Here is a 9,756-nt window from a genome sequence, read left to right as displayed (position 1 = left end):
TGTTATAAGCCGGGCTTCGGATGCTTTCACTTTCGAATTCGCGATCTTGTTGTCACGTTTACGAGAAAAGATAATTGTCTGTTTTGCTTACATATCTACACACCTTTCACTTTTTAAAACTAAAACAAAATATGGATTCATTGTTATTCTTAATTAAAAAGCACAACAACAATAAAACAGTAATGATAAACAAGCTTACAAACCGTTTATTAACAAAAACGAATAAGATGGCAAACACCACATGCTGTATTCTATAGACTAATAAATTACAGAACGTTTAGCAAACAGTGAGGAATCAAATAAAAATAATAAAAGAGAGCCTTCATAGCGTAACGTGAGGTAAACCGCAAAGATAACAAGCTTTTCAAAAAGAAAACAAAAATAAAAGTAAAACTAAACTTGCTATCGGTGACAGTGCTTGCATGATTTTTCCCACAAGAATACCAACATGTTCACCCTCTCTGGTTTAAGAAGCGGTCTTTTACTTTACTTTAGCTTGAAAACCATCCATCGTTTCCTCAATATTCGCATCATTTTAGCTGCGCACATCTTCTTTCTATGCCTGACGCGGCGAGTATAAACCAGGCTCTACAATCGAAGCGCTGCGCAGCTCAAACAAGTACCGCGGTTTCGTTATGCTTGCGGTTTCGTTAGCCGTTTGATGTTTCTCATATGCAACAGAAATGGCAGCGCTTATAAGTTGAACAACACGGTAGTCGTGCCAGTGCGACCGCTCACAAAATTTAGTCGCACAGGCAGAAAAAATGGTTGCAAAATGCGACCATTTGGTCGCATTCTGGAGCCCTGAAGCTTCAGTGAGACATTCAAGGCCATGAACTTTTGCTTTCAAAAAAAAAAAAAAAAAATTGTCAAGGCTAATTAAAAATCACTGACATCAATTACAGATCGTTCCTGTGATGGCAAAGCTGAATTTTCACTAGCCATTACTCCAGTCTTCAGTGTCAAATGATCCTTCAGAAATAATTCTAATATGCTGATTTGGTGCTCAAGAAACATTTCTAATTATCAATGTTCAAAACATTTGTGTTGCTTAATATTATTATTGTGAAAACCGTGATACATTTTTTTCCCAGGATTCTTTGAACGGAAAGTTCAAAAGCACAGCTTTTATTTAAAATATAATTTTTCTAACAATGAAAAATGTTTTCACTGTCACTTTTGATAAATTTAATGCATCCCTGCTGAAAGTACCGTTCCTAAACTTTTGATTAGTACTTTGGTAGTGTATTTATGTATAAGGGACCTTGTATATTTAAAATTCTTCAACTGGTTACCATTACTTTTACATGATTATTATTTTTTTTAATTCACCTTTTGTTTTTTTTCCCTCACTTAAATGGTTCTTCAAATTCAATTTAATCAATCCTAATCCAAATAATCTATTTAGTATCTCAACACGGTTACACATAATTCAAATGCATACTCTCAGACCTGCATGTGTATAAACACAGCATACTCTTACTGAATGTTATCTTCTTCCTTTAGGTGGCTTGCATGCAGCTCATCAATGCCCTCGTAACGTCTCCTGATGAGTTGGACTTCAGGCTGCACATCCGAAATGAATTTATGCGCTGCGGCCTGCGAGAGATCCTGCCGGTAAGCGGCTCGACCACTGCCTGTGTGTATTAATATTTAAATGAGTTGTCCACTTGAGTGAAATATTGTAAAATGGGTCTGCAAATAATTTATGAGGCCTGAAGGAGAGGTCGCTCTGCTGAATCAATACCTACAGCCAGGATTGGATTGGTCTCTCTTTCTCTCGGTCTGTCTCCTCTTGGCATTCTGAATGTGGTTATGTTCTATCAGCAAACAACTGAAAACTGCCTGAACAAAACAGGAGAAGTGTGTGAAATGAAAGCCAGAGAGTGAGCAAGTGAGATAGATTAATGCCTCACGCATGTCTTATTTATTATTCAAAACAGAAGCTGCCTCAGAAACAGGACTAGGGAATACAAAGAGATGGAATGAAAGTGAAATTATTATTTTCTCTTTCTAAATACACATTTTTGAAAATAGTGTTTTGTCACTGTTTCTCTTTTCTCTCTCATAAAGTGCCTAATATTCCACATATTTGTCTTATTTTCCCCTCAAAGTCCACTTAAAATGTTAGTCATGCTTTCTTGCAACAAAAGCAGTTGTGTATAATTTTTCCCTCAATTTCTTTTCCTAACTGCTCCTTAGAATTATACCTGCTGTTTTTGCTACTATATTTGTAAGACTTCTATAAGTAGTTGACCTCTATTCTAATTGGCTAACCTCTTTGCGTATGAAATAAGCAACAAAACTCCCACCAGTTTTCTGAATACTGACTAGTTGTTTGTGGAAATGTGTTAATGTGCTTGTCATTCTGACATCAGAACTGTTGTTTTTTTTCATATTTTTTTTGCAGCTTAGGCCAAGTGAACATAAGAATAGTAAAACATTTGCAGTTTATTGATTTCTGTTGTGTTGGTGCACACTGTACACAACTAATTCCAGACTATGTTAGTCAATTATGAAGTCTTGTCGCACCTCATTTTTGTAGTGTGCGCTTGCCTTTAGTTTCCAGCAATAGTTTGGGTGGACTAACAGGGAACTTTGAGTTGTGTGGCTACATAGTACTGTATCAAAGTCTTTATTCAAAAGATCAAGGAATATCGTGTTTTCTGTGGCATGGTCCATTTAATTTGTTCTTTTCTTCTCTTTGTTTCCCCTTGCCCTTCACACTGTGTAGAGCCTGAATGCTGTAAAAAATGATGCTCTGGATATCCAGCTGAAGGTCTTTGAGGAGCACAAGGAGGAGGACATGATTGAGTTCTCCCATCGCCTGGAGGACATCAGGAGTGAACTAGAATATCCTTTTGATGCTGAGATGCATGCAATTTCATTTGATATTCTGTCCACACTTAAACGCTCCTCAGAAAACTCTCCCTCCCTTGTGTCGTCTTCTCTTTCTTTCTCCCACTCATTCTTTGATCCTTAGAGGACCTCCAACAATAATATGTTGGTCATATGCAGACTGTAATAATATCTTCAAAAACCATGCACTGACTGTATTGATGCTGTTTTCTTAGATTTAATCATAACTATAAATCATCCTGAATCATTTGCTTTCATTAGCAATGTTTCACAAGTCTCATGCTGTGACAAGGCTAGTCAGTAGTTCTTTGCTCTGTCTTTGTGTCTACACTGCATGTATAAAGAGTGTGTACACTCTCTTCTGTATGTTTCCATTTTTTGCTTTTATTTTGCCAGTTGCAGTGTTTGCTCCTTAACACAGTGCGTACTGATATTGGAGATGTCTTTAATGTGTTATACTCCTCTGTGAAGGACACAAGCACTGAGAGCCATTTTCTTTCCATACTACAGCACCTGCTTCTGGTCAGGAATGACTATTTCACACAGTAAGGGTTATTTTATTTTATTTTAAAGTTGACCGAAGAGTGAATAAAAAAAGCACCCAACAAGTGGGCATGTAATGTAGACAGAGGGTCGCTACTTAAAAATCTTTTTGACTAGTTAAACATTTTATTTAATTACTACTACTACGGCATTCCCATGCTTCTGTTTCTTTCAGTTTGTTCGTTTTGCATTTATTATTACTAATGTATGCATTTTCAAATGATTTTAAAGAATGAGTAGGTGTGTTTGAACTTTTTAATGGTATTATACACACAAGGACTTTTCATAAACCTAAAGGAAAAGAAACTCAGGCCCTTACAAGTCACGTAACATTCATCTTGTATTCATGAACTTTCATGAAAATGCCGCCTCTCCTCCCTTTCAAACCTAGTCTGAGGTTTTTATTAATTTCGGACTAATTTAGTGCCAGTGATGCAATGGCACATATCTCACGGCATTAAGGTCTCACTAATGACTCAGTGTGTTGGAGAACAGCTTTTCAAGCTCTTTAGCCAGTGAGCTGTATTGTGTTAAGAATAACAGCTTTGACAGAAGAGAGAAGTGCAAAGGGAAATAGAGGTGTAAAGATAGAGACCATCTGCTGAGCGCCAGTACAGGAGAAAATAAGCGCCCGTTCTGCTTAGAGATATATCTGTCTATATCTCTATATCTTCCGCTATATCTTCTGTCTATCTTTCACTCTATTGATTGTTCGTTCACTCTGTCGTTCCCTGTACCAATTGTTTAATCGTTCTGCCGCTCTATCAATCTTTCAATCGTTTCATCTCTCTGTGTTCTTCGTTATATATCTTTTATCTATCCTTTGTTCTTTCTATCTATTTATCTGAATATCTGTCTATCATATGAATGTGTGTAAAATGTTATGCAATATTTATAAATTAAAATAGAATTGTGTTAATTTGTATACATATACAATTTTATGTATTTTGCAATAATTCAGGTAGATTTGTATTCATCTGCATGAACAAATTATTAAAATTGTAGTTTATTATATAGAGATCTGGAGGGAAGACCTGGCTGTAGTTAATCCTGAAAATATTAGTATCCCAAAGCGTTCTTTACTTGTTTCTAAACTGACCAAATAAATTCTGCTCTGACCAACTAAACATAACTTGGCTGTGTCTACTCCTCGAGTCCTGCTGGTAAATTGGTCAGTTTTTATTAAACGGCCCCAGTCGTCCCAGTAAGCTCTTCTCACCTCATGAACATTTCTTTCTAAACTCTGTCCATGAATGCTATTTATTCTACACAGGCAGTCCAAACGCCCTGCTGGTCTATTCCCCCCCCAAACCATCCAATGACAGTGTCCGACAAAGAGAATGGACCTGCTTTCATCTTCCTCTCATCTCACATGCCCACATTACTCCTCCCGTTCCCTATATACCCTCTCTCTTCCTTGCTCTCTCTTTTCATCTGTGGCGTCTGCTCAAAGAGAGTTTTCATGTCTTTGAGCTCACAGCTGGGGGTGTGTTAAACCTGGTCTTGATCAAAAGGCAGGCTCCTAATATGTAGAACACAGGATATATTACTCAGTTTTTAAAAACCACTGCAGATAGGCAATGTATACCTACTTCATTAATATACACATTCACATGCCAGTTGGTGTGCTATTCAAGTCAAAGAGTGATCGTTTAGCTCTTTCTGAGTCGTTATGGAAAAGAGTGTACCATGACTACACACTACACACTTTTTTTTCTTTTTATGGTCAGGGATATGTTGATTCATGTGCCCTTATTGCTGACTCTCTAAAACTGAAAATATGGTCACCTGATTTTTATAATCCTAATTTATGTAAAGCATATTTGATATTTCACTATGTGGTTGATTTGGGTACTTTATTTGTGCCGTAGTCAAATATATCAATTAGTGAACATGATTATTAGCACTAGAATACTGAGACAGATTTTAATTTTAGACATTATTATGGTGTATTTTGGGCATCAGCTTCACAGTGCCTTGAGAAATGATGCCTGTGAAAGGTCAGAGTGATCACCTCAGATCAAAGAGCATCACCTCAGTCTGATTGATTCAAATTATTTCCACTTTCCCCTCCAAAGCTCTGCTAATTTAACTTTTTTAGTTTAGTTTTATTGATTTATATAGCACATTTAATAACGACAGTGTCGACCAAAGTGCTGAAAAAGTTTTTAAAGAAAAGCCTCTCAAATTTTCTCTGTATTCAGTCACAAAGGCTAGAGTTATTAAACATGTCAACCCAGTTTATAATATACAAACAAATATTACTTCTGTTTTTTAATTCAAATATATAACTATGAAAGTGATGAGCTTGCATTATCATAACAGGGATAGAAACGCAAAACTCCAGGTGTGGAGTTGGGCACATCTATTGCCTGACTGCAGTTTTAATGAGCTCACTCTACCATATCTCATACGTCATCCCTTCTCATTTTTGTTATGTCTCTCCAAATCCCTTTCCATTTTATATCTCTCTTTCGGTTTTATGTGAGTGTCGAGCAGCATCGCAGATTTAAAGGACTCAGTCATTTTCATTACACTAGTTAATGGCTTGTATAAGCCAGTATTGCTACTGTCAGAGGATTTAGAGTTAATTTAACAATTTTTCTCATTTTGTGCCCGAGTCAGTGGTACCGTATTCCCAAAAAGATAATACAATGCATTGATTTTTCTTCCCTCATCACTCCCTCGTATTCTCTCTTGTTCTCTGTCCTCTAGGCCTCAGTATTTTAAGATCATAGAGGAGTGTGTGTCTCAAATCGTCCTTCATCGTAGCGGCACAGATCCTGACTTTGCCTACCGCAAACGTTTGGATGTGGACTTCAGCCACCTGTTAGGTGTGTATGCTTTTATCTTTGAATTTATTCGGTTTGTTTACTTTGAATTTAAATGGTTAATCTCTCCACGGTTTCTCCGCAGAGGTGTGTGTGGATAAAGCCAGGGCTGAGGAGTTTGAACAGAGGGCCTCAGAGTTAGCTCAAAAGGCAAGTGCCCTTTCTTTTCCTCCTCTTTATCTTCCACCCCTCACTTGTTTTGTGTTTCTTTCTTCTCACTCTGGCTCCTCTAATGAAGTATGCGACCTTTGAAGACCATTCACGACCACACCATTTAGCTTTCTTTAATTAAGGCAAAATTACTTGAAATCGTTCAAACAGCCATTTGTATTTAACAGTATTCTGAGATTAAAAAGGCCCCTGTATTGATTGTTGGGAGCGTTCCTTTATAATTGTGGGCCGAAATGTACGTGGTTGAGGGCAACGGATCTATAGATGCCAAACCACAGCTCTTAAACTACATCCTTTCCAGATGGCTAGTTCACTTTTAAAACTAGCAAAAAACACTTTTTATGGTTTTACATCTAGGAAATTAACTTGATGAATGAAATGAACTTACCTGGAATTGTTGGGCTAGGATGGTCGATTAGCAGTGTTGGGCAGTAATGCATTACTTGGTAACGCGTTACTGTAATTTGATTACTTTTTTAGTAACGGAGTAATTTAGCGCGTTATAATTTTCAAAATAGTAATTAGAGTATAGTTACAAGTAGGGTTGTGACGGTGAGGAAATTTTCCCACCGGTTAACGCGTTATAATTTTCAAAATAGTAATTAGTGTATAGTTACAAGCCGAGGTCTCTATACGTTACTGCCGCGTTACATTGCTGACAGAATGCAGTGTTTTATAATCTAGAGATTGTAAAAAGGATGTAGCACAAGTACTGTCGAGTCAAGTGCCAGTGGATTAGAGACCTGCTCCCACGAGACCCGACGCAACAGAGTGCGGCGCGGGACAAGATGGGCAAGTGCCGGTGCGGGCGGGTAGACACTCGTGTGTGTGTGTGTGGGATGCGGGAGAAGGATTCACGGGACTCCCGCAAAATAGAAATATCTAAACATAAAATATCTAAAACAAATAAATTATTCATCTTTTGCACAAAAGCAACATGAACTAATATAAAATATAAACGATTAACAGGTGCAAGCATATGCAGTTTCTATTTAGGCAGCGTGTTTGCAGCGTTGAGCAATGCAGTGCTGAAATTTGCATGCTCACGAATACTCTCATTATAACCCACGAATTGTAGACATTATGAAAGATTCATTATGCATATATTTATTGTGCTATAACAGAGATTTGTGAGATTGCGATGAACTGAAATGTCTTTTAGAGATTATAAATGCAGCGCTCTTTGCTGGCATTCTGCCATGCCAAACCATGCACGCAGCAGCCGCTTGCTTTAGTTAAAAATAACAGTGTTCTGTGAATGTTGATGCTTTAATAATTTTTTTGCAGTGTAGACATGGTGTGAGTCAGTAAATTTGCGTTCCAGTCAGACATTTTAAAAGAAATGCTTCTGATCATTATGCAATTAATCCGTAGGGCACTATTTTTTTGTGAAGCATTGTTTTGTGCAATACAAGTTTATGGTTATTTGTAGTTTTGTGGCATGTTACTTTTGTGCAGTAAACTATTGTTTAAAGGTTCGGGTCAGTATGATGTGTTGTAGGAAATGTGTCCTGCTTTTTAAATGCAAATTTTTTTCTGTAACTTTTTGCATAGACGCTTAATCAGGGTTCCCGCAGGGTCTTAAAAAGTCTTAAAATGTCTTAAATTTAGTTGTTTGAAATATAAGGCCATAAAAAGTCTTATATTGTACAAGAAAGTCTTAATTATGATTTCAGGAGGTCTTAAATTTGATATGGCTTAATGTGACTATTAAACTTCAAAAGGCTATGATTTCATTAAATAAACACGAGTGCTGCATGTTTCAGAGTCCGGTGCTGTGCTGCTTTGTTTACTGCCATTACCGGTGAAACAGTTATATTTCTGCCATTCCGAAAGCGCCTCCTGCTGGCAGAGAATGAATGTGCATTTACAGTAAGCCTGTTTAATTAAAGGCTTTCTTAAAGGCTATGTCGATTAGCATTGCATTATTATATACTTTATTATAATAAAAATTATAATAAGACACAGAACACAGATAAACCATATGTTGTCGTAGTCGTGTGTTTATTAGTCATGTTGAATCAGTGAAAGCAGTTAAATCTTCTGTTTATTCAGCAACCGCTATAGTCATTTCCTGGAGTTCTTCTGCGAGGCGTATTTAGAGTTTCAGCGCGAGAGCGCCCTCTGACCTTCGGATGGAGATGGAGACCTTCGGACTGCTGATCACAGAACCGTGCTTCACTGAAGGATATGCATGACAATCGCAGCTTCTGCCTAATCGCGATTTATCGCCTTTGCGATTTAATTTCGATTAATCGTGCAGCCCTAAAAAAAAAAATATATATATATATATATCATTTTTAGGTTTTAAATTCTGTTTTCTTAAAATAATTTGAATACAAATACTAGTTTACAACATCCAGCAGCACAGTGAACTGTTTTGCACACCTAAGGCTAAATGGAGGTTGCTGACACCCCCTCGAACACTCAAATTCACGCTAGCTCTTACATTAAAAATAAGATGGTAAGATAAAAATGAATAGTTTCCATGGATCTAGTCTTTGCATCTGTTTGTTTGATGTTTGAATCAGGTCTCCTCTGTTGGAATAGAATTGGCTGATGGCGCTGTCACAAAAAAATAGGGTCCTAGTAGAAATACGGTCCTAGAACTGCGGTCCTGAAACTGCAGCCTCCGGTATTGCAGGAACACAGTATTGGGGTTGTTTTTGTTCAGACCGATGTGAAACTCGACCCATGTTTTTACCCTGCAAGGGCATTTTTGCCCCATATCTTGAATTTTAGGGACATTCCAACTACGTTCTCGAGGCTCATCACACAGTGAGTTGTTGCCCTGCATCATATTTGTCATCAATCAGCTGTATGCAATGTCAGATGACCCACATGGGTCTGGGGCGGGGCAAGTGCGTTAAATGCGTTAATTTTAAAGTGTTATTTTTCACCGTAATTAACTAATCTGATTAATCTGTTAATCGTGCAGCCCTAAAAAAAAAAATATATATATATATATATCATTTTTAGGTTTTAAATTCTGTTTTCTTAAAATAATTTGAATACAAATACTAGTTTACAACATCCAGCAGCACAGTGAACTGTTTTGCACACCTAAGGCTAAATGGAGGTTGCTGACACCCCCTCGAACACTCAAATTCACGCTAGCTCTTACATTAAAAATAAGATGGTAAGATAAAAATGAATAGTTTCCATGGATCTAGTCTTTGCATCTGTTTGTTTGATGTTTGAATCAGGTCTCCTCTGTTGGAATAGAATTGGCTGATGGCGCTGTCACAAAAAAATAGGGTCCTAGTAGAAATACGGTCCTAGAACTGCGGTCCTGAAACTGCAGCCTCCGGTATTGCAGGAACACAGTATTGGGGTTGTTTTTGTTCAGACC

The 9,756-nt window shown here is 37.4% G+C and overlaps 1 protein-coding gene across 1 annotated transcript in view; it reads left to right on the top strand.

The window, feature by feature from the left end:
- LOC107747718 (protein diaphanous homolog 3-like) overlaps nt 1-9,756 on the top strand; it is a gene marked incomplete at its 5' end in the record, with an annotated part of 198,992 nt that overhangs the window by 11,478 nt on the left and 177,758 nt on the right. Inside the window, 5 exons of the mRNA XM_016562315.1 lie at nt 1,507-1,617; nt 2,735-2,853; nt 3,288-3,404; nt 6,118-6,236; nt 6,319-6,383. Of these exons, the coding sequence (XP_016417801.1) occupies nt 1,507-1,617; nt 2,735-2,853; nt 3,288-3,404; nt 6,118-6,236; nt 6,319-6,383 (531 nt within the window). The remainder of the gene's footprint in view (nt 1-1,506; nt 1,618-2,734; nt 2,854-3,287; nt 3,405-6,117; nt 6,237-6,318; nt 6,384-9,756) is intronic.

The sequence above is a fragment of the Sinocyclocheilus rhinocerous genome, unplaced genomic scaffold, assembly GCF_001515625.1.
Source record: "Sinocyclocheilus rhinocerous isolate Xijiao unplaced genomic scaffold, SAMN03320098_v1.1 scaffold4546, whole genome shotgun sequence".
NCBI lineage: Eukaryota > Metazoa > Chordata > Actinopteri > Cypriniformes > Cyprinidae > Sinocyclocheilus > Sinocyclocheilus rhinocerous.
This window is presented reverse-complemented; position numbering and strand designations above follow the sequence as displayed.